Source organism: Durio zibethinus, chromosome 24 (genome assembly GCF_047325235.1).
Source record: "Durio zibethinus cultivar Kanyao isolate XHJ-2024 chromosome 24, ASM4732523v1, whole genome shotgun sequence".
In the NCBI taxonomy this organism is placed as follows: domain Eukaryota; kingdom Viridiplantae; phylum Streptophyta; class Magnoliopsida; order Malvales; family Malvaceae; genus Durio; species Durio zibethinus.
Genome location: NC_143185.1, coordinates 2,311,648 through 2,336,197, shown reverse-complemented (window position 1 = coordinate 2,336,197; position 24,550 = coordinate 2,311,648). Strand labels below are relative to the sequence as shown.

General features: G+C 34.5%; 5 protein-coding genes across 35 annotated transcripts; 2 read left to right on the top strand and 3 right to left on the bottom strand.

Moving 5' to 3' along the window:
- Positions 1–236: 236 nt before the first annotated feature.
- LOC111316656 (plant viral-response family protein (DUF716)) lies at positions 237–5,389 on the bottom strand. 8 transcript variants are annotated; one of them, XM_089753722.1, is made up of 2 exons: positions 4,120–5,389; positions 237–254 (listed from the first exon to the last, which is right to left on the bottom strand). In XM_089753722.1, exon 1 carries the CDS (start codon positions 5,120–5,122, stop codon positions 4,121–4,123), a length of 1,002 nt encoding a protein of 333 aa, XP_089609848.1. In that variant the 5' UTR covers positions 5,123–5,389; the 3' UTR covers positions 237–254; position 4,120. The 8 variants fall into 8 exon arrangements, with proteins under 8 accessions (XP_089609848.1, XP_022774450.2, XP_089609849.1 ...); XM_022918715.2 differs by lacking the exon at positions 237–254 and adding an exon at positions 2,066–2,083; XM_089753723.1 differs by lacking the exon at positions 237–254 and adding an exon at positions 2,111–2,477.
- Positions 5,390–5,513: 124 nt separating this feature from the next.
- On the top strand, positions 5,514–14,435 carry CFM2 (CRM family member 2). 23 transcript variants are annotated; one of them, XR_016333275.1, is made up of 15 exons: positions 5,514–6,237; positions 6,899–7,427; positions 7,503–7,633; positions 8,540–8,854; positions 8,937–9,093; positions 9,268–9,560; positions 9,786–9,845; positions 9,956–10,012; positions 10,089–10,175; positions 10,420–10,671; positions 10,749–10,983; positions 11,392–11,522; positions 11,615–12,155; positions 13,317–13,598; positions 14,255–14,435. XR_016333275.1 is itself a non-coding variant. In XM_089753716.1 (14 exons), exons 1-13 carry the CDS (start codon positions 5,551–5,553, stop codon positions 11,822–11,824), a joined length of 3,111 nt encoding a protein of 1,036 aa, XP_089609842.1. In that variant the 5' UTR covers positions 5,514–5,550; the 3' UTR covers positions 11,825–11,843; positions 11,999–12,435. The 23 variants fall into 23 exon arrangements, 12 of the variants coding, with proteins under 12 accessions (XP_089609842.1, XP_089609837.1, XP_089609840.1 ...); XR_016333276.1 differs by lacking the exon at positions 14,255–14,435 and having other exon boundaries at positions 11,615–11,843; positions 11,999–12,155; positions 13,317–13,706; XR_016333278.1 differs by lacking the exon at positions 14,255–14,435 and having other exon boundaries at positions 11,615–11,843; positions 11,996–12,155; positions 13,317–13,706.
- A 67-nt stretch (positions 14,436–14,502) lies between these two features.
- Positions 14,503–17,651, top strand: LOC111316652 (ferredoxin-thioredoxin reductase catalytic chain, chloroplastic-like). Of its 2 annotated transcripts, XM_089753725.1 has the most exons (7): positions 14,516–14,749; positions 15,076–15,188; positions 16,035–16,084; positions 16,211–16,282; positions 16,927–17,004; positions 17,289–17,349; positions 17,468–17,651. In XM_089753725.1, the coding sequence occupies exons 1-7, from the start codon at positions 14,653–14,655 to the stop codon at positions 17,510–17,512; spliced, it is 516 nt and encodes a 171-aa protein (XP_089609851.1). In that variant the 5' UTR covers positions 14,516–14,652; the 3' UTR covers positions 17,513–17,651. The 2 variants fall into 2 exon arrangements, with proteins under 2 accessions (XP_022774438.1, XP_089609851.1); XM_022918703.2 differs by lacking the exon at positions 16,927–17,004 and having other exon boundaries at positions 14,503–14,749.
- Positions 17,652–17,954: 303 nt separating this feature from the next.
- LOC111316653 (zinc finger AN1 domain-containing stress-associated protein 12-like) lies at positions 17,955–19,008 on the bottom strand. Its single transcript, XM_022918704.2, has 2 exons — positions 18,802–19,008; positions 17,955–18,535 (listed from the first exon to the last, which is right to left on the bottom strand). The coding sequence occupies exons 1-2, from the start codon at positions 18,904–18,906 to the stop codon at positions 18,083–18,085; spliced, it is 558 nt and encodes a 185-aa protein (XP_022774439.2). The 5' UTR covers positions 18,907–19,008; the 3' UTR covers positions 17,955–18,082.
- Positions 19,009–21,343: 2,335 nt separating this feature from the next.
- Positions 21,344–22,591, bottom strand: LOC111315950 (peroxidase 31-like). The gene has a single exon (XM_022917974.2). It carries the CDS (start codon positions 22,492–22,494, stop codon positions 21,517–21,519), a length of 978 nt encoding a protein of 325 aa, XP_022773709.2. The 5' UTR covers positions 22,495–22,591; the 3' UTR covers positions 21,344–21,516.
- Positions 22,592–24,550: the final 1,959 nt, after the last annotated feature.

Sequence of the window (24,550 nt, the reverse complement as noted above, 5' to 3'; positions counted from 1 at the left end):
AATTTAGATTTAAATCTTTATATATATATCATATCATATTTACACATTTTTTAAAATAAATATAAATTTATTATTATATTAAAATTTGTACACTCCTCACGTTTTTATAAATGGATATAATAGCTCATTAAAAAACTTTATGAAGTTTAATTGCTCATTAATCCATTGGTGTCAAATTCGGCGCTGCCTTTATGAAGTTTAATGAGCAATTTAAAAACATGTTGGTGCCAAACTCTGAGTTGAAAGTTTAAATCCTGAAATCACAAGAAAAAAAAGAGAACAATTAAGATTAGAACAATGGCAGAAAATATTTTTTATGTTTACACTCAGACACTCAAGTAAAAAAACAGGATTAGACAGGTCGAAAGGAAAAGAAAATAAAGATATAAGAATAGAACGAGATTTAATTGATAATATTGGATGATTTTATTTATAAGCGAAAAGTGAAGAGTTTATAAGATAGAATAAAAACGTAATCAAATTGACGTAACATTATATATGTCGAGTCGGTTCAAAAGTAAAAAGTACTCTTAACAAAAATTTTATAAAGTTTAATTGAGAATATTGGACCACCCATCTTCGGCAGCATGCCTCTACAAACCAAAAAAAAAAAAAAAAAGTAGGAAGAACCCAAATATATTTATGGTTTGTACAAAACTCTAATCTGCATGCATGAATCAGGCTACGTTTTGACATCAATGTATTAAAATTGAGTCTTTAATTCAAAAGACATTTACTACACATATTCAAATCCACTGTATCATGCATGCATGATTGTGATTTAAAGGATTTTTTTTTTACAAAAATATAGTTTCACATAATAACTTTTTAATAAATGGAATTAAATAATTCATGCACATTATTGTAATTTTAAAACCGTTATATGCACTTGTGATTGAACCTAATGCTCGTAAGTGTACAGAGTGGTGCTGTATTATATTTCCTAGCTGCATGTAAGACTACCCTATCATATGCTTGCGAGATGGTGATTAATTCATGGAGGCACCAACTGGTTCTATAGATGACAATCTCCCTTTCTGTTTTAATGGATGCTTAATAAATTATTGGTTTTTGCTTATGGAAACTGTTGTTCTTAAGGGAATTTATGAGAGTGGTTTGTTAACATGGGTTTCGATAGCAAAGCTAGTGGACGTCCGGCATTGTCTGCTATCCATGGAGTTTTTGAGAGACGAGCAAAGGCATTGGATATCTTTGATTTCAGCAATTTGAACAAGAAAAAAAGTATTGGAGTTGTGGGGTTAGAACGGATTTTATTGATGCACCTTTCGTAGATTTTCATTGAATTGTGATGTCGTTTTATGACAGAATTATTAAAATTTTACTCATAAAATGTAATTATGATGCCATGAAAATCCATTTCATTTTCTTCCTAAAGAATGCATAAGAATACTAATTACAAGTTTGCTATAACAAGAAAATTTTGGAAACTTTCTAGTTCATCTTGAATTTTAATTTGCTATTTTTACAAAATTTTAAAAAAATAAATTTTTTTTTGCATTCCAGTATCTATAATCAAATAATGTTTATATTTTTTGTTTATTCATTAAAAAAAAACCTTGATATTGCTAATACTAATGTATATGAAGTAAAAAACAAATAATAGTAACAAAAAATATAAATAATAAGTAACCAAATATTTTTTCTAATGAAGTATTTAAACTTCCTTAAGGAAAATAAGAAAACAGAAGAACAAATTCTGTTTTTTTTTTCTTGGATCATTTGTTTTTGCCATTTATCTTTTCCTTTGAAATTGTCGTGACATTTTATAGTAGGTTTTCCAATCTAAGATTAATAACCTATAGTGAATTCAAATTCGTTGTACGATTGTTTGATTTACCGGTGTGAATAAATATGAATATAATTTGGTGTGATTTATCGCTAGAATGCTGAATTTTTAATTTTTTTGAGCAAAATTTAAATTCTAACAACTTTAAATAAAAACAATCATATGGACTATCGCGAAAAACATTTAGCAGGATCTCAAGAAAAATATCAGGTTAGAAAAAGTAGATATGAGGTCGTTGATGAGGTTCCAATCCATACAATTCAGTGAATTCACAACCTGGAAAAACAATGGTGCAAGCTAAAGTTGTCAATGAATCATCAACATTACAAGCAATCACTTCAATAACCATTCCAACTCCATCAAAATTTTGGATCAGACCAAAAAAAAAAGAGAAGAAAAGAAACATGTTTACACGCAGGCTTGACGAAAACCAGTTAACTATGCATTCAGAGATTTACAGTATTGATATTTGGCATAAAGATTAGTCCCACTGGATTTTTTCCTTCTCAAAAGAATTTTACATTGCACATACTATAATTGCATGTTTTATGAAAACCAGCTGCAACCCTTTTTGGCATAAACATCGGCATACATGTGGGTCGAGAGAGAGAGACTGTACAAGTTCAACATCTTAGCAAAAACAGACCAACATAAAGATGCCTGTTGTAGCCTACAAATATGCATGGCAGTAAGAATGCGACGTAAAGAGAATCATGATATTAAGAAGCATGGGGAAACCTTGCTTGGAAGTTGGAAAAAATACACATCCAAGATGCAAGATCAGGTCAAAACAGTTCAGGTTATAAAGTAAAACTTCTGAAAACTATTGGAGCATCATTACAGATCTTAACATCTCATTTTACTAGCCCAAGAGATCTTAATAAGCCGATGAGGCATCTATGAGGTCTTTAACTCTTATAGCCTTTATAGTTGGAAACAGCTTGGCATTGAGATTAAGCATTCAAAGGCCAGTAGAATAAGAGGTCCTGCCGTCTTGAACTCTATTCTTCCACTTAATGAAGGCTCACAACAAATAATTCAAATATAGAACTGTTGCTATATGCATCCTAAGTATAGGATTGCCAGTCACACACCCTTGGACGCTAACCACAGCCAAGGGGTGCACATTTTGACAACCTACAGGTAATTATGAGCTCTTGATCATTTCACCAAGATCAGATATCTCACTGGACTTGCAGTGATCAGCATACCCTTGTAATTTGTATCTAGATACGTAACATTTAAGAATTTAAACATATGCAGGTGCCAAACATGTAGAATCAAAGTTCAACAGAGATAACAGGCTCAAAGCCAGTGAGCCAGCTAAATGAAGATGATAATTTTACTATCCTATTATTTATGTAAAATCCTTCATGTTATCATGAAAAGCCAAGCTCCTGCAACAGTTTCCTGGAAAATTTTAGGATGTCATAATGGAAGAAATTGTAGTTATGTTGACTGAAGAAAACCAAAATGTGGTCAAATAATGATACAAAGGGCAGGAAAACGTTCAGGTTCACAAAGGGCTGTAACTTTAATATTGCTTGCTTAAGCAAAGTGCTGATTGTTCTCAACAGATAAGGGATGCCTTTCACCTTATTATATGGCCTGGAACAACAGCAGTGTCATCCCAGGTACTCTATTACTGAAAGAAACAAGAGTTACCAAATCATGGCACAGCAGTGGATTTTCATATGATTTTCAGGATGAAAGTTGGCAAATGCAAAAATGTGATTATTTTTTACATCTGTTCTCACATGTTAAATACAATTTTGGACTTCTAAAATATTCTTAAAAACAAAAAAGCAAAACTGATTCTTCACTACACATCTTGATCTTTTGTCTATTTTCCAGTAATTACCCTAACAATTTGATATAAGAAACCTCTCAATTTCAATGAAGGTAATACATATGCATCAAATCATGCAAAATAAATCTATGTTCAAATTCAGAAAAATTTTTACTTTTCAAATTTGCATATAATCGTTACTCATATTCAAGTGACTGGTTATTAATAAATGTTCAACTATCCTCCTCATATTTTAAGCAAAAGGAGTTACAAATTTACAATTATGTTAAACACTTTGATACAGGCAACCAGTCAACGATAGTTTTAAACTAGAAAACTGCAATAAATAATAAGAATCAGATAGAACAAGAACTCACATCTCCTTGAACAAAATTGCAACACACAAACTGATCTCAATTTGTTTAAGCAAAGTCAATCATACACTTCCTCACTAATAACATCACAAAAGAATAAACTATAATGCTTTCAGCCAGCAACCAAAAAGAACCACTAAACATTTTACCTCACGCATGTGAACCATGACCATTGACACCCAATTCCACAATAGCTGCATCTTCTTTCCCCAAACCATCTTCTTCTTTAATCCCATCATCGAGATCATCATCAGAATCCAAAGTGAAATTCCCCACATTATTATCCATCTGCTGCATTTCTGCCCCTAATGGTCTATATGGTAAACCATCCCCTGAAGCACCAACTCCATTTCTTTTCCCCATGACTGACAGCATCCCGACAACCAAAACCACAAGCAAAGCAAGATGGCAATTAAATTGCAACGTCGCGATAGCTCTCCCTCTATGATACTCAGGGTGACCTTTGCACTTAATAGTATAATTCCCTCTGCTATTTTCATGTAAACTACATCCATGAACCATCAAATTAGTGTAAAATGAAAATCCCATTTGCACAAACCATGTTCCTTGTAAAATCAACCCAATGCCTCGCACCAATTTCGAGGAAGCCGACCTTTTTGACCTCAACTCTAGCATTGTAGAAACCACACAAATTGCTATGGGAACACATAAAAGACTAAAATATCTATTCTCAATCCCACTTGTATCCTTCCTTTGCAAGTAATATAAGAAAAACTCTTCAACAAAAGCGAAAAGCAGAACTAATTCAAGAACGGAATCAGGCCAAAAATATGAACTTTTCTTACTGTTTAAAAGACCTAAAGCAGAGTAAAGCAAGAAAAGCAGAGCAAGTGAGAGTACTTGTAATTGGAGCATCGACCCCACCCGATCCTTTGAATTGAAAGCATCAAAGATTGAAACCACGGAATTCAAGAAGGTCGAAAGGGACAAGATTGATACCAAGATGAAGGATGATGAAGAGGAAAATGGGTTTTCTTTAGTTTTTGAAATGGAGGTAGATTTGATCTGGGTTGAAAGTGACGAAGATGGAGTTGGATTCAGGTTTCGGGTCGGGTTTAAGGAACTGATAGATTCCCAGAAGCCGATCAGGATGAACCCAACGCCGGTAACGGCGTAGGTGAAGAATCCCATCTCTAATTTTTTTATACTTTGAATTTGAGATTGTTTTTCTGCCTTTTTTTTTCTTTTTCAAGAATTTTAAGATCTTTGATGTGGGTTTTCTTTTCCTGGGAAAATAAGAGTCTAAAACAATGTTCGAGTCAAACAGCCGTTAGTTGTGGGTTGCTTGATGTCTGATTTCTTGTACTTTGACTTTTCTATTTGGTTTTTGATTCAAAAAAATGTCAATTCTTGGAAACTTCCTTGTCATTTGATCTGACGCTGGAAAACGAACCCGTTTCTAATGTTTAAACAAAGCCCAATTTGTTCTTGGATGAAGTTGGAAATATCGTCTTTGAGTTGGGCCTTTTGCCTTACTTTTGGACTTCTAATTTAAAATTGTGAGGTTTTGCCTTTCCTCTCTGTTTTTCCTCTGTGTTTTTCCTCTCACCCATGAAAAAATGTTACATCCTCTTTGCCACCATCACCGTTCTTTTTCTATCCCATCCAGACCCCTGATTCCACCTCCTTTACTCACACCCCAATACCCTAAAACCACCCAAAAACCCCGCAAAGATATTTTCCTTATCCGGAGCTCCATAACCCGTTCCGAAAATCAAACCCTTCCTCAATCAGCCATCCAACGTATTGCTGACAAGCTCCGATCACTTGGATTCTCTGAAACCCAAAACCCGGAACCTGAATCCAAACCTGGGTCCGGGTCCAGGTGCGATTCCCCTGGAGAAATCTTTGTCCCTTTACCAGAGAAGTTACCCAAGTACCGGGTTGGACATACCATTGATACAAGCTGGACTACGCCGGAGAACCCAGTTCCGGACCCTGGTTCGGGTCCGGGGAGCTTGATGGTGCGGTTCAGGGACATGAAGAGGGAGAGGAAGAAAGTGGGAAGGGTGAAGGAGGAGACAGTGGTTCCTAGTTTGGCGGAGCTGAAGCTGTCGGCGGAGGAGCTAAGACGGTTGAGGACGGTTGGAATTGGTGAGAAAAGGAAGTTGAAGGTTGGGAAAGCGGGGATTACAGAGGGAATTGTGAATGGGATTCATGAAAGGTGGAGAAGGAGTGAGGTGGTTAGGATTGTTTGTGAGGATATTTGTAAAATGAATATGAAGAGGACTCATGAGGTTTTGGAGGTTTGTTAACCTTTTTTTTTCTTGGTTTTCGTCCATTAATTTGGTTGTTTTCTTTGCTTTTGAAGTTGTTGTTTTGATTGCATTGAGGTCTTTATGTTATGTGAATGAATTCAAATATGATTGGACCTACATTACCAAATGGGAGGCAATCCTTTACCATCCTTTAAATCCCATCTCTGAATATTCGAACAGGATTCTTTCAAGTTGAAAGTTTCAAAGTCTAAAGGTTCAAGTGTTCCCCCTAGATGTTGGATGATTTGCTTGGTTTCTTTTGTTAACATACAGTGTGTATGGAAGTTGTGATTAACTAATATAAGTATGGCAGATGAAGATATTGGGATGATTGAGGTGGGAAGTGGTTGAAAGAGAAAAGTAATGAGTGCGGTAGGTTAAAAACTTTACCATCATTGATTATGTTTCGATAATCTCTCAATGCAAAAGCTATGACATCATGTTACTGTTTAACTTCCTGTCCAGACCATGTTAACGATGTCATGAAGATATTATAGGACACATATAGGAGGTTAAAAATGGGTTAATTGATCCACAAACTCCTCATATAACAGTATCAACTCATCAGGAAATTAACCTTAGTTTGTAATTATTCCTTAGTATTCTATAATAGAAGTCTAATGTTGGGTTTTTGTATTGATATTCTCAGAGAAAAACTGGAGGGTTGGTTGTTTGGAGATCTGGAAGTAAAATAATATTGTATAGAGGGGCCAATTACAAGTATCCTTATTTCTTGGCTGATAAAATCGAAACACATGACACTTCTTCCAATGCTTCACCACATACAAACATGGATAATGAGGAACGCCATAAAACTGAAAGTTGCTCACCTGAATTCAATGGTGTAAAAATTTCAACACCAAATGCACCCAACAAAATGACTAAACCAATGTTAATTCAAGGCGTTGGTTCTCCAAATAGAGTAAGATTTCAGCTGCCAGGTGAGGCAGAACTTGTTGAAGAAGCTGACCGCTTGTTAGATGGACTGGGTCCAAGGTTTACTGACTGGTGGGGTTATGAGCCTCTTCCAGTGGATGGTGATCTCCTACCTGCAATTATTCCCGGATACAGGAGACCCTTCCGCCTTCTTCCTTATGGTGTGAAGCCAATCCTGACAAATGATGAAATGACCACTTTAAGAAGACTTGGCCGGCCCTTACCTTGTCATTTTGCATTAGGTAAGCCTGACTTCTAATTCATACCTATGGTAATTTGATGTACATCCATTTTAATTTTATGTCGATTCATGTCAGGAAGAAATAGAAAACTTCAGGGATTGGCTGCATCCGTTGTCAAGCTCTGGGAAAAATGCGAGATTGCCAAAATTGCTGTTAAGAGAGGAGTGCAGAACACTAATAGTGAATTGATGGCAGAAGAGTTGAAGGTTAGTGATACTCTTTTGACCTTTCTTTTTTTTATTTGGGGGGTGGTGGGGGTGGTGGTGGGGGGTTTGCATGTGGAGAATTGTGGGTGTTTTGGAGCACCCTTGAGATGCATTATTCCATTTGGATGCTTGAATTTTGAATTCATATATGGCAAGGGATACGTATAAGAGTAATTAAACATATATTATTGTTCATCCCTAGTGATAGAAAACATTTTTAAATTCTCTTTATGTTCATTGAAGTTCAAGCACTTGTGATGTTGCCTTTGTATATTCATATTTTGTCTTCTTCAAAATATCATTCCACTACTGGTTTGATGGAGAGTCCAAATCAGATTTGGATCATTTTGTCAATATTTAAGCTGAAAATGTGGCTAGGGCTTATGTTCTCATGACTAGCAATACGAATGAAAGCCTGGAAGCTTGTCAAACTCCTATAAAGATAAATATTTCAAGGTTATTCTTCTTTCTGGTGATGTCCAAGCTGTTTTAGATTGACCACTTTACTATATGCCAATTAGTGGTTTGACTTTGATTACTATATTCTTCTGGTTGAAAACTTCTTAAAAATTTTTCATGCCTCTCTATATGACTAAATCCTTAGACCTCCATTGTTTGAAGTGTTGGTTTCAATGTACCGTATGTAAATTTCAACTAAACATTACATCAGATTAAATGCTGAGTTTTATCTTCAGCAAAACCTTAACTGTTAGTCCCTGTTTGGCTACATCATGGAGGTTGCCCATTGGTCTGCTTAAGCCCATTATGGATAGTACATTTAACCTAAAAGATGTATAAAAAAAAAAATTATATTTTGAACCTATTTGCTGTTGTTAATTGTTGAAATATTTATAGTGCATTATCTATCTTCATGGCCATATATTAATCAAAAGTACTTTGTTTCAGTGGCTGACCGGAGGAACTTTGCTTGCACGAGATAAGGACTTCATTGTCTTATATAGAGGAAAAGATTTCCTGCCTTCTGTTATTTCTTCTGCAATAGAAGAGCGGAGAAAGCAAGTAATTCATGTGGAGAAACAGAGTGCAAAATGTAGCAAATCATGGAAAACTGTGCAGAGGGTCGACAGTGAGTGTACTAAAAGTGGCTCTGAAAGTGAAATTAATAGTGCCAAGGATCACAGAAGCAATATCTTTGGTGACCGAAAGGACATGAAGTCTGCTGAAGCAGCTATTAGAAAGACTAGCTCAAAGTTATCTATGGTACTATTTTGCTAAGATGCTGCCCTTGGCTTATTTCTTGGTGAAATCTTATTTAATATGTGTGACATTTCTTACACTACAGGCATTAGAGAAGAAAGCAAAGGCAGAGAAACTTCTAGCGGAGCTGGAACAGGTGGAGATCCCTCAACAATCTGAAATTGATAAAGAGGGTATAACTCAAGAAGAAAGATATATGCTTAGGAAGGTTGGCTTGAGAATGAAGCCTTTCCTCCTATTGGGTGAGTCAGACGTTATAGCGCAAGCCTTTGATCTTGAAATAGTGGATCCAATTATTTGTCCTGGAGGCCATTTGAAGGGACACTTACAAATAATACCCATCTATTACTCTATCTAACTCATGCAGAAGCCCATACTGATTTGCGCTTTTTTATTTTTTCCTCATTTGTGCATAGGTAGACGGGGAGTATTTGATGGAACAGTTGAGAATATGCATCTTCATTGGAAGTACAGGGAACTTGTGAAGATAATTTCTAAGGAGACAAATGTCGAAGAGGTTCATCAAGTGGCACAAATATTAGAGGCAGAAAGTGGTGGAATATTAGTGGCTGTGGAGAGAATAAGCAAGGGTTATGCAATCATCGTTTATCGTGGAAAGAACTATAAGCGACCTACTTGTCTGAGACCTCAGACACTTCTTACTAAAAGAGAGGCAATGAAGCGCTCTCTAGAGGAACAGCGTCGTAAGGTAACGTTGAGTTATCTTGTTATGTATGCATCCTACACTTTTTCTATAGTTTGCAGCCTCAGGAAAAAAAAGACTTCTGGAGGAAAAGGAAAGAAAGGAAGCACCTTCAACAGATTGTAATTATAACTCTGGCACAAAGTTTTGATTTGCTTGACTTTATACAGCCCTTTCAATATTTCCCTGCATGCTTTGGTTTCTTATTCTTTTTCTACGTTGATTTTGCAGTCTTTGAAACTACATATTTTGAAGCTTACCAGAAGCATAAATGAATTGAAACACCAATTAGTAAGCTAGTCGCTTTATGTTTTTCATTGGTCCAGTTTTTCACTTTTCTACAAATATCCTAACAGTATCCAATCAGTTTATATGAACTGTATAACACTGCTTTGACACAGGTTGTAGACAAGGAGGCAAGTAGCATACAAACTGCTGAGCAATCAAAATTGCCATTGGTGAGCTACTCATGCTCCCTATTTATTAGTGGATTTATGTTTTCTAAGTAATTGACATGTTTTTGTCACAATGAAGGTGGAAGAGGAAATGGAAACTATACAGCCAGTCGAATGTGCCAGATCAGATATTGAATTTCCTGCATCTCCAGGAGGGCATGCAGAGGTAGGTACTTTAACTCGAAAATGTGTTAAAATCCAAAGGACTTAGGCTTTGTTTTAAATTTGCTTTTCAAGGTTTATGTCACTCCCTTGTTTTTAAACTATACAGTAGCTTATGAACACCTTGCTTAGCCTAGCAGTGAATACCGGGCACTAATGTCATTTGGAAGTGTTGCCACTATGTTTTTTAATTTAAACGTATTTAGTTTATATAACATCTGAAATTGCATTTGATGATATTACGGAAGGCTAGAGACAAAGATGGATCTGAGTCTACTTTGATGAAAAATGATAGAATGGTTGCCGCAATAAGTATTCGCCAGCCCTCTGAACAAGAGCTTGTGGAACCATCTTCAATACATGATGGGATTGGGACTCATAAAGCAGAATCTGGGACTTTGGCAGAATCTGTGAACAGAAGAAAACATAAGACTGAACTGAGGGCTTTGCATGCTCAAGTTGAAATGGTTAACTCCACATCATACCCTGATAACATTATGGTACATGCTGTTCCTTATATGTCAATATTCTTAAATTCCTGATATTTCTCACCTGTTATGGCATATATTGTTTTAAGGAGGAAGAAATTGGCTGTTCTGGTACTGCTAATGCTGAGCTACTTGTTTCCAATAATGGGCCAATGGAGTCAATGCTTGAATCAGTCAACAATAATTTGTATGTTTCAACTTCATCAGCGGTTGAAAATGTGTCGAATAAGATGGCCTCAACAGCGAAGTTTCTTTCTAACAAAGACAGACTTCTTTTACGAAAGCAAGCTCTCAAGATGAAGAAACGTCCTGTGCTCGCAGTTGGTGATTACCTCTGACTTTTATTGTTTCAATTTCCCTCATCAACTGAAGTTGATTATGTTGTGAACTTTTATTGCTTGAACTTAGTGGCAAGTAGTTGCAGCCATTAGAGCTCCATGTGTTTAGTTTTAGCTTTAGGGTTTTGTTTTCTTTTAAAGGTGCTCACTTTTATCTGCATAACTTACTGCATTTTCAACTATACTATATGCATATTGAAGTGCCATTCAAAGTTCTATCTGATCATGAATGCCTTTTGCTAAGGAAATTATGATGTTTCTGCTGTACAAAAGATATTGCACTATAGTGTGTCAACAAACTCATGGCTGCAAATGCTTACCATCCCCTCTCTTTCTCTCACTTGTTCATGGTGATCAAGGGAACTTATTTTAGTGGTGCTTGCTCTATATTTAGGGAGGAGCAACATTGTGACTGGTGTGGCAAAAGCAATCAAGGCACACTTTCAGAAACATCCTCTTGCTATAGTGAATGTGAAAGGGAGGGCTAAAGGGACTTCTGTGCAGGAGGTGGTGCTAAAGCTGCAGGTCTGCACTCTTAGATTCTAAGTTCTTTTTACCCCTTGTCAGAAACTAAGCAATATCTATAACGAGAGAAACTGTCTTTATCAAATTCACAGGAAGCAACAGGTGCAGTTCTAGTTTCTCAGGAACCTAGCAAAGTCATACTGTATAGAGGTTGGGGTGCCAGTGATGAACTAGTCCATGGTGATAAGAGGAATGTAAATGATACATCAGTTCAGAATTGGCCTGCTGTGTCCACTGAGCTTATTGCAGCAATCAGATTTGAATGTGGGTTGCAACTTCAGCCAGAGGAAGAGACAACCTGATTTGCTTGAATTTTTGAAGGTTAAAAAAGTATTGCTGTTATTGTTTATTAGTTAATTTTTCATTATGCAGACTTCATTTTGAACACCTACTGAACATGTAGGAGAAGGTCTTCAACTCAGATGATTAACAATCAACCTGTTATTGATATCTTGTTATGCAATAACTTTTAGCAGGTGGTTCTATCAGTACCATGAACATGCAGATTATTCATCATTCTTCCAACTTGGACATAAGGATGCTTGTCTAGGTCAAGTTGTCTTGATACTGCTCTCTGCATTCTCCACTCGTTTTCATCGAGGAACAAGATTGCGAGCTTAAATCTTCAAATAGGTCGGTGTGTTCTCACTGCTTTCAAACTAGTCACTTTAAATGCCGTGTTGATTACTCGCTTGATGCTCTGCATGTACAACAGCAGGGATCTTGTTTATGTCCCATTGTCCTTGAAGCCAACAATGAACATGGTTGATACTGTTATTCAGTTATTCTTGTTCAGTTAACAAGTCTACCTTCTGCCCTGTGTAGCATATTTGAAAGATCAAGTCTAAGATTGTACTAATATGTAATTGTTTTAATAAAAGTTTTCCTCGTTCAACATCTTAGTTATTCTTAATCATTGGCACAACTTCAAATGTTGTTTGATTATGATCATTGCTCAAGGTTCTCAGCCAATAGATATTGCAAGCAACTCCTGCCCTAATTTGCGAAACATCATATATCAAGTAAATGTACAAAAACTTACAGATCCCCAAAGCTTTTCTAATCTGGTGGTTAATCATTATTTCTCATGAGACACCAGCTGCAGAGGTCATGTGTAACAGTAATGAATCCCATATTAACTATGTTCTAGAGTTGTTTTTGAGATATAAGTGTTTATATCATCTTCAATTTGTAAGGTGTTTTTTGTGAGATAAAATCATAGGTTTCAATTAATCAAAGTAGATAATATCAGTTAGGTGTGGACTGTGATATTTAGTATCAAAGCCGGCTATAGGATACTAGCAATGTGTTACAAGAATTCTCGTTTAATAAGAGAGGATGTCGTGATTTTAGAAAAGAGTTATAAATCTTACGTCAGTTGTGTACTAAATTCTATCTTGCAATATAAATTATATCTTGCAATATAAATGTTCATATCATTTTCAACTTATGATAACCATATTTTTGCCTGCAATCCAAATGAAAGTGTAAAGTATGATTATTGTTTTATTTTATAGTGTCTGTGTTCCTGTCTTGCTACTAACTAGATTAGTTTGTCATTTAACCTCACTTTTAGATATTGCTACATCTTGTTCTCTGTATATCATCATCGTCTATTAATTACACATGATATTTTTGAATAATTGAAGAATCTAAATATAATTTAAATAATTTATATAATTGTTTTTAAAAATAATATTCAATAAATTTATAGTTTAAATTTTAATATTTATAATTTATCCTTGTATCTCAAAACTGCAATTTTTAAAAATGATATTCAATGACTTGCCTCAGTTTCAATCAAAACCCCCGACCAGCCGCCGGAGAGTTAAGACTGCTGCCTGGTCGATGAAGAAAACAAGAGTGCTGATGGGAGGAAAATCTGAGAAACAAGAACTTTGCAAGAAGAGGAATCTAATGGGAGGGAGGTGCAGGCCTCTGAATCATTCTGGCATAATTCAGCATGATGAGAATGGTGTTTCAATGCCAGAGATTATCCCTTAGAATCCAGCCCTCTTCAGGAGTTCACAGTCTGTTCCTTTTTGAACTACTTGGATTTTGATGTTCAACATTCTGGTATGGAGGGCAGCAAACCTAGGAAGCTAATTAGATCAAATCTATGTAAAAGACCAAAGTTTTAGCAGTATCTCAATGATTAAATTATAATCTCAAAATTTAATTTAATTGATTCTGTCTAATCATTTTTTACAAGTGATCAAATTCCAATATCTACCATCTTTTTTATATAAAAAATTCTTCCCTTCTTAGCATGCATCCATCAACTATTGATGCCAAACAGTCCTTTATCACAATTGTAAAGTGGAGTTGAGCCAGAAGGTCCAACAACTTAAAAATGAAATGAAGTAAACAAAATTAGCGATGGCAACCCCATCCTATGTTAATTTAATAATTTTAATTTAATATAATATTTAAAATTCGATTTAAAAAAAAATCCCATAAAATAAAGTCAAATTGAAACCGATAAATTCGGATATGTTTGTCATCCCCAAACAAAATTGCCTACAAATATTAGAAATGATGTTATATGGTCAGAGAAGCAGCATTTTCATTATGTTTCCACTTGAAATAAAAGCTTGTAGTACATGTGAGGTTAAGTGTAATTCTTTATTTGTTTCCAGGTAACAAATTAGATTTACTTAAATTTTCATTCACTGCATTCCCACAAATGCCACATTGCTAACACAGATATCAAACTTTCTTAATCTTGTAAGATTTGATCACAGATAGTTTTTCTAAATTAAGCAACTACGAATACGAGATAAGAAAAATGGCTATGGACATTGATCCGATCCAAGGAGTGAACCAAACCAAAGGATAGCACAACAAGGCCCAAAAATCCTGGAAAATGAAACAGGCTAAGTGAAACTGAGTGGTTTGTGTACCTTGTTGGTTGATATTTTCACAACGAGTGGTGGAAAGCCCTTAAAAAAAATTAAAAAAGGAAACCAATAAATAAAACCAAAAACCCAAATCAAATAATCCGATGACTCAATCGAAAGAGCAATGAAAATATCTGAAACTGTAAAAGAAACAACAAAAACATAGATAAACAGCTTACTTAAAAAAAGAGAGGTAGTTTAATTTCTTTTGAAGTTAGCCAAGTAAAGCCATGACTCTTCAAGCAACTTCCTGTAACTTTGGAGGCATTTCATCTCTTCTTTGTCCTCCGAAAACTTCCCGTCACCGCTTTGTAATTAGAGCTAAAGGTAATAACTTTGCTTGTTTTAATGAAAACAAGATTTGGATCATCATTTTTAGGTTGAATTTGCTGTATTTGAGTTGCGTTTTTGGGTTTTTTTTGGGGGGGTGGGGGTGGGGGGTGGGGTTTGAATGTTAGCTGACTATGTGAGTCAAAGTTTCTTCCTTTTTTATAAAGCTTGAATTTGATTTTTTTTTTTAGTGAATTGAAGCTGTATTTCTGGTTTTCTATTTAATATAATTAATGGGGTTTCGATGTTATGTGATTAAGTGACTTAAAGTTTCTCTTTTTTTTATGATTTTTTATTTTTTGTTCTTTGGCTCTCTATTTCAGTGGAACCATCAGAGAAATCTGTTGAAATAATGAGGAAATTCTCAGAACAGTATGCACGTAAGTCAGGAACATATTTCTGTATGGATAAGGGAGTGACTTCTGTTGTAATCAAGGTACTCTTTAAATTCCTCTCTTTACAGATTTAACTGCATATTCTCATTTTAGTTTGCATCTCCGTTTCTAAAAATCTTCACATGAGTTATTACCCAGTTTTGATCCCACCTAAGTGAGCCGTTCAAGGGGCTGAATTGCAGAGGATACATCCTTTACCATTTCTGTTAATATGGCAGCTCTAAAAGTTTCATATATTAGTCTTAGAGCTTGATGTAAAGCCTTATTAAATGTAGGTGAATATGGCTAATGATGGAAGCTATGTCAGATTCTTTCAATTGCAAGATATTTCTTTGAGCAAAGAAAATTTGTTGTAGCCATTGTTTAGAAAATGTCCCATCCTTTAGTATTTTATCCTAGACCGTTCCAAGCTGTAGCATTAGTTATTATGAGTTGGAGAATGTAGGTTGTAATTGGAAGGAATTGAATGTCATCTTCTAAGGTTAAACTAATGAGGAAAATCTTCCCTTGGACTCAATTCCAATTGAGTTGTTATTTTGGGGAAGTTGATTTAAAAAATTTTAAGTGCTTTGCGTGCAAACAATGGATGGAAACATCAGAACTTATTTATTCATAAACAACAAGATAGATTGAAGAACAACTATATTGCTATACTAAAGCGCTCCAACTATCGCTGCCTTAGCTGAGAGCATTGTACGTTTTCTGAATATGAAACTGAATGTTGAACTTTCTTATAAAACTCCTACTTGAAAAGAGTGTAAAACTTATCTTAGTTCTGATTCCTTATTTAATCTATCTTGTTGACTCATCTGTTCAAAATTTGATACAAAAAAATAATAATAATAAAATAGGGGGGAATAAAAAGATCTTTTTGGATATTTGAACAGGGATTGGCAGAGCATAAAGATACATTGGGTGCTCCACTCTGCCCTTGTAGGTAAATATTTCCTCCATGACCTCTCAATCTTGTTCAGAATTATTTATCCTCTTACACTCACTTATCTTGATATTTATGGCTATATCAGATTTAATAACATTCAAGTGTAAATCCAATGTATTACAGGCATTATGATGACAAAACTGCTGAGGCAGGGCAGGGATTTTGGAATTGTCCATGCGTTCCTATGAGAGAGAGGTAAATATAATGTCACAACATAGTTTAATGTATATTCCTCATTAAAATTGGTCTCACTGCAAGAGTTGTTGGGAAGTAGAAAGATCTTTTGATTCATCATAGAAAGGTATAGACAATAACTGCCTTTCTAGCCAGCTGCCCAGTGCCAATGTTATATGGTTTAAAACCTTTTTATGTCTCTTATAAATAATGGCTGCATTGTCAACTAACTGATTATTGACTTAGTGGAAACTTTTGAACTGGAACTCACTTTCTTGATGAACTAGCTAGTTATATTTTGAAATTAACAACACAACTTTAATCTCATGATTGAGATTGATTTTGAAGCACTTTAAGCAGATTGGTGTGGTATTGAAGGTATTAATTTGGGAAGGATTTCCATGATCTTTAATGACTCAAGGTGAATTTACCATCAGGCCTTTACAGGGACAATTGTTCTAAATATCAAAGTAACATGCAAGGATACTTCTGAATCTCATCTACCGCATGAATAATCAAGCAAAAAAATTGCTGCAAAGAATAGCAGATCTGTGTTAAAGTTGATATTATCCTTAGAAGATGAGATTCCCTATGTCTCATCTTTAATATCATGGCTAAGGGTGATAAGCATTTACTACTGATGTTTCTTGCATTCTTACTTGTAGAATTAAAAATTCAAGCTACATTTCTCTTTTTCCAAGGGCACACAATCTTTTGAAAAGAAAACATAAAGAACTACTTTGGTGAGTTCTAGTGTATGTTCTTTTTCTAGCAAGGCAAGTTATTGTATGGGTTTAAAGTTTGCTGTTCATAATATCAAGGATAACAGTTAAAAAATGTCTTTGTTGGAGGTTGTTGCCTTATGTTGTAGCCTTATGTTGTATAATAGCCGGTTGCTTGAATGCATCTTGAGAACAATGATATTACCACTCAGATATTTTTCAGTTTGGGTGAATCTACAGTTCGTATGCTAATTTCAGTAATTTAATCTAAGTTCTCTTATTCGGTTTCTACAACTATTTGGCAGGAAGGAATGTCACTGCATGCTCTTTCTCACTCCAGATAATGATTTTGCTGGCACGGATCAGGTATATTCTTTGATTATTATATTTTTTCTTCTCAGTACTTACAAGCATCATATTTATAGCCGATATTTTCTTGCGATTTCTTCTCTGGCAACATGCATTTGTTTTTCTTGCTGTGCAGTCCATCACATCGGAAGAAATCAAGGAAACAACAGCAAACATGTAGCACTTAACACTTTGAATTTTTCTTCTCTAAACAGTCATAACTTGTATTTGGCCACAGAAAAAGAAGAAAAACCAACAGAAGTTGTATTTGTAAGTATGTTTGTATGTCAATAGGGGATAAATTCCTTGCTTGTTTTCCATCCTTTTACTTGCCTTCCCTTTTATTTGAAATTACAGTAGTTTAACTCATTGTATCTGTGTTCTTTAACCTCCTCCATGAAACCTGTTCATCTGCTGCCTACACTGAATTTGCTGCAACTCTATATAGCAATAACGGTTCTAAACTTGCTGTATTAATTTTGAAATTCTTTTGGCAATAAACTTGAGTGATATATTTTGAATCATCACTCAAATTATTGACTGCATATCTGTTAAAATTATCGGTCTTCAGGTCTCCTGGCAGGCAACTTAGAACTTCTAAGTACACTTTCTAAGATGATTACTGAAATAATAAAAAAACTTAAATCTGGAGTTTAGCTCAGTTTGTTTTATGGTTCTAAGTTTTTAGTACTTTTAAAACCAAACAAGTAAAATTATACATTAAAAAAGGAAAAGGAAAACCATGCAAGTCCTAGTAGGCCTTTACAGGAGTAGGTGGTGATGGCCGCCGGTCTCTCTGGGCACAATCTTTCCCATTCCTTGAAGCCAATGCTGCCAAGAACTTGTCATTCCATCCTCCTTTAGCCGCCGCAGCTAGTGCGGTGGAAGCCGGTTTGCAAGCATGATCAGCTGGAAACCTGTGTTTCAGACAAACCTTCAATTGACAAGTCTTGCAAACGGTTGTATTAGAGAATGTCAATGTCTCTTTACACCTCCTAACAGGACAAGTTGGTTTCTTCTTCTTCGTTGGATCACAATTCCCAGACTTGTGATGCCTCTCCAACATTATCTTCTCCTCCTCCTCCTCTTTTCCTGTAATCTCAATTGATGTCAAACAGGTTTCACAAACAATTACCTTCCTGCTCTTATGATCTGATTTCGGACACTCGTGAGACTTATATGACCTATGCTCCAAACAGAACACCTACATAGAATTTTCATTACAAGGTCAATACCAGCATTAGAAAAACACATTCTCGACAAAAATAAATATAACCCATTTTTCCTGATCAAATGGAATTTCTGATGCATTCTTTTTTCTTACAAAAGAAATTGCCGTTCATAAAAAAAGGAACTTGCTAGTATTAAGATTTGAATTCCGGGCATCATTTATATAAATTATATGGAAGTTCGGCACATTCTATTTGATTCATATAGAATGAATTACCAAAAAGGAACGCCAATAAGTACCTTGTGACAACCGTCGCATTTAAAGGGAAGAAAATCTAATTGATGACAATCTGAATGTTGGCAGTGTTTTCCCAAATCAGGAAAAGATTCTGTTCCTCCGGCCATGGTTGATGTCGACAAAGATTATCAGAATTTTGAATGTTTGGAGACAAGACAGAGGAGGAGGCTTCTTATATATAATGGTTGTCTTGTGGCCTAAGCCAAGCCTGCCTGAAATGAATTCCGTGTTGAATTCTTTTCCAGGAAACCCCCAGGGTAAATAAGGGTGTCGGCTTATTTTCTGTATTTGAACAGGTCATAAACTATCCAATTAGCAAACGCCAAGTCACTTTTAAGAAAAGGGGCTTGGCTCATGATTACGTAAGCACTCCCGTATTTGAATTTGGTCCAATGTGAAGTTATTAGGGAAACCCATTTCTTAGAAATTGCTTTGGTTTCCCTTTTCTACAAAGATAAAACAAAAGGGCATCGGCCGGGCCTCCTATACTTTAATTTTGGTTGCTTTCTGGCAGCAATGATATCTAAGCACGAGCAAAAAGGTGAATAATGCATCTAAAAGTGTATTCATGGCGATGTGCCAAGTATCTGAAATTTAATATTTGCATGGACCATTATTTTGCTCATCAATTCACGACTCCCAGCTTTGTAACATCAGATAAATAAGTGAAAAATTGATCAAAAGTTGGGTATATCAATAACGTTTTTTTTTTTTTACGATAAATTATTTTATGTATTGTGAGATTTTTTAAACAAGCGAGATTAATATGATATCACGTATTTTACTTTTTTTTAATTTATTTAAATATATTTTTTAAAATATGTATCTTCTTATTAATTTTATTTATAAAATTAAAAATTTTTACTAATAATATATATAATAATTTCTCTTTTTTTATTACCGTCGGTTCAAATTCAAGATAATATTACAGCCGACTGTAATATCATTAACCTAACTGGATGAAATTCTGTCATCGCATTTTACAGATACATCAAGTGAGAAAAGTAAACCAACTTAAAAATCGAGTATAAATTTGTCACTTCAACAACAAGCAAGCAGTAGAAATATTTAAGTCTGTAATTTCCTTGTTTCAAGCAGAAATGGAGATAAAAAGAAAACATATGGCTGTCATTTGAGGTTGTGGGGGTGATAAGCATGTCTACAGATGGTCTGAACCTAGACATTTAGGCACAATGGGTAATGACTATTTACTCTGGCCTTTCGAAATCAAGAACATGAAATAAAAAATATCGTCGGCAAGTCTATAATAGCTACTAGCATCAAAGAGAATAGCAGTAAGTTTTCTTCCTTTCCAGGGGACAATGTTGTCTGGTAAGTGGTTGTATTAATTGGCTGTGGTGCAGGGCCATTTGCTTTTACAAGTTCTATCAGAGCATAGACAATTAAATCAGGCAGTACAGAAGAGCAAAATTATCAGGATCTAGTTATGTGTCTATTCTTCTGTAGTTTAATGCATTGCAGTTTGACCTAAAAAGTCTTCCCTGTAGCTGATTTGTCATCTTAAACATCTTCTGTATGGTATCCTTTCAATACAAACAAAAATCCAAGGTTCCTCGTAGCAGTGAAGAGAAATGATACATTCCGAATCAACCTCGTTAGCAGGTTGGAAAGAGAATTTGTCCAAGCCTTGGATAAGAAACAGTTCAACCATTGAAAATATTTTCATGTAAACTGAGTTTTTCCTATGTAACACATCGATTACGTGGAGATATTTTAAAGATATTTTAAAATTTTATTATGATATAAATATAAAAATTTAAATTTATTTTTATAAAATATTTTTTGTGAGATAAAATTATAATTCTTTCAAATCAAAATAAAAAATAGCTAGATAATAGCTCTCGGGATGAGTGCAGGTCTGAAACAAAATGAAGAAACCTATTGTAATGACTGAAACTATCAGTTCTCCTTGCAATGTGATTGTGTTCCTTAAGGCAGTAGGGATGGTGGATGCTGTAGCATTCTGAAATAAATGGGGCATGGGGTGGATGGTAATAAGGCGGTTCAATTCATGACTGGAACCTCGGACTTTGAAGACATGTAATGGTCAGTTTAATGGCCAAGTTCAAGCATAGCTGGTAGTTTCAAATTTCAATCAAGTTCCAATCCTCGAAATAGTTTTCAAACTCAAGTACCTAACCACAGCTGCAGTCTGGGAAGATACAGGAAAGTATAGAAAAAATTTCAACTCTGCATTTCAAATATTAATAACCCCACATGGTAGCAGGTTTGGAGAATACTAAGAGAAGAGACAAGAGTAAATCAAACTTAAAACAATCCAACATCATCAATTCCAAGACCCCAAAAAGGCATCTTTCTAGTTGGTTTCATGATTGTTAATTTATTATGTTCCCTCTTTCAATTCATCAACATCTCCCCATCTTTCCAGAATCACAATCACCTAAATTAAACTATGCAAAACCTTAAAGATCAGCTCTTTCTGTTAATCATAGACACAAGCAAAACAGAATCAGGTAAATCCAGGACCACCAGCAGTGAAGAACAAGAAAATAGGGTTGGAACTTTGAAACCCAGAACACAGAATAAATAAATATGTATAAATTTAAGCATGATGTAACAACTGATACAAACAAAGACAAGTATACATATATTCAGAAGATCTTCAAAACCCCAGAAAGAATTCAGTGAAAAGAAACCAAAATTCACCACCTCAGATAATAATAACAGCTCAAAACTCAGTTAACAGCATCACACCTGCGCCTAATCTCTCCCCTCCTCCCAGTCTTGATCCCATAAACACTAAGCTTCTGCATGGCTCTAGCAAAATCTTGAAAGAACTTGTTCTGATCCTTTGCATACAATTCCACAAAAGGCTTTGTTCTAGGATCATTATACAATCCATGATCTGATTCCAAAAGCCCCAAACCCTTTGGTAAATTCTGAAAATACAAGTTGTCAAACTTGTTGGGAGTCATAATATCATTAAAAACTGATAAAGTCGGGTTCTTTGGATAATCTGAACAAGCTTGCTTCAATGCTTGAGCAAACCTTGGATTGTAATGGGTATCATTGCCAATATTTGAGCTAAACTCTTTGCAATGAGAAAACCCAATTGTGTGTGCTCCACTTAATGCCACCATTTCTTGAATACTGAAGCCACTCGCTGCAAAAAGATTGATAATTTGTGACATATCCATGTTGGGTTTAGGCAGTTTCCCTTCTATTGAAGAAGCTTGAGAAAATCTTGAATCTTTACGGCCCAGGTAGACATTATAGTAAGGGCCACCGAGCATAGTCACAAGGTCACGGGCGGCTACAGCGAGGATGTCAGCGCAAGAGACGGTGTTAGGACAGGAGAGTTCCAGGGCCGTCTTGGCACGCACAATGAGGTCAAAGGGATCTCCAGGGAGAGACAGGTTGATGTCGGCGTCACGTTCAGCTTTGTTGAACGCAGTGGAGGAGATGAGAATGGAACCGTCACATCCATTGGGGAGACAGTCATGGAACAAAAGACGGATGGTTCCTGCGGCTGTTGTGGGACTGGTGATTTGCTTGTTGGTTATGGTTTCTTGCACGATTTTGTTGAAACTTGGACAGGTTTTGGAGTAGTAATCTAAGCTTAACCTTGACTCAGAAAGCAATGCGGTGGAGGAGAGCAACAAGAGAACAACCATCAGCGTCGGCGGAGATGGTGGTAGTGTTGACGGCGCCATTTCGAGCTTTGAGGAAGAGTGAAGAACGAGAGACAGAAGCTATTGGCCGCTTCTCGCTTCTCGCTAGGTAGTGGAAAAAGGAAACTGAGGTAGATTAGAAAAGATCAGACAGGATATTTTAAATGCTGTTACTTTTACTGTTTTACTGTTTTTACTAAGTTGTGCACCAATCACGGGAGATGTGCCCTGCGGGGAAGGGGTCCACCTCATTTAATGCATGCGATGAAATCTCAGCCGTTGATAATATGTGATGCTACGATAAATGCGGTTTGAAAGTGAAGGTAACGATGCTGCCATTGCCACGTTTCGTAGTACTTTATTGTCTAGAGAAGTTTATGTACGAGTTCGCTCAAGTTCATTGTCCTAAACTCAAACTCCTGTCTTCTTTTAAAAAATTAAATTAAGACATAAATGATTTATTCATAATTTAAAATATAATATAATAATATAATCTTAATATAATATAAAACATATATAATTTAATTTTTTAATAATAATTATATATAAATTTAATAAAATAAAATAAATATATTTTATATCTTTATATCTATATAAATTATAACATATAATTTTTATATAAAATATAAAATAAATATATAAAATTTAATATTTTATATTATATAATTATCGAATTTAATTAAAAATACGTGAAGCATTGACAAGTTGAATTCGAAAATGTGTTGTATTAGCACATGAATCGAATTCGATTCTCATTTTAAAAATTTTTAATTTAAATGAAAAATCTTGGCGACGAAATGCCGTTATTTTTAGTATTGACAAAGAAGAGTGAATTTGAAAGGTCCTGCCTCCCCGGGACCCTATCATAAAAAAAGATTTGTTTTATAAATTGTCTAAAAAGTAAAGGTTTTATTTCTAATTATTGTCTGATTTAAATAGACTTTAATCATTGCCGATGTTACTTAATGAATTGATTTAATATAAAATTTGAATTTAATTAATTTTAATTAATTCATATAATTATTATTAAAAAATAATATTATTACGACTTTTTATACTAAAATTTAAAAAGTTATTAAAAAAGTATCACAAAAATTAATCCGATTAAAACTTTTTTTTTAGTTAATTTGAGTTGGGTCTTCACCAAAAATATTTAAAAATTAAGTTACATTTAAAACTTAGATAACATAGGTTTTTTTTTTTAAGTGCATTAAGGAAACGGCGTGTTTGGCGCCCATTTTCGTCGATCACGTGAAGAATCATGGCCAGCCGCAACCGCAAATCGTTTAAACGCCGAATTTTACCCTCTTCGGCTTCTTTTCTTCCATATTTAAACTAGCGGCGAATGTCAAGTTTCCAATGTATTGTTATTATTACCCCAAGTCAACAGTTCTTAACGAGTTCATCATCCTTTTCTTCCATAAATATATATATATATATATAAATCTCGAGTTTTTCCCTTTCATGACATATAATTAATTTTTTAATTAAAAAAATAAATTAAATTATTCGGATTTAATTTAATTTTATTTATTAAAATCAGATGATATCAAATTTGAACTTATTAATCATATTTAAAAATGAATTTAAATTTTACAAAACAAATTAATTTAAATTCCATCCAAACTCAAATTTGACAAGGAAATGTAAAGCTTACAAGAAATTGAAGCATAATTAGTTTGAATTTGATCAAATAGATAATAAGTTAAATATACATGTCTTCAAACTCTAGGTTAGTTACATTTAATTTTAACAGGTTGAGTTAGATTGCTTGATAAATCATACTAAATCTGATAAGTCGTATATTTGTATCGAATAAAATATTAAAAATTTATGTATTTTTATTATATTTTATATAAAAATTATATATAATATTGATATAAAAATATAAAATATATTTTTAATTTTATTAAAATTTTAAATTATATTATTTTTTATATTTTTTATTTATATTATTTTCATATCTATCCAAAAGTTAAATTTGATATTAGTTCAAACCTATGAACGAATTGTCAGTATTTAAAAAATTATCAGAAATCTTGACAGTAACAACTTGTTAAGTTTGATAATCAGTTCAATTTCAAGTGTTGGTGCTCAG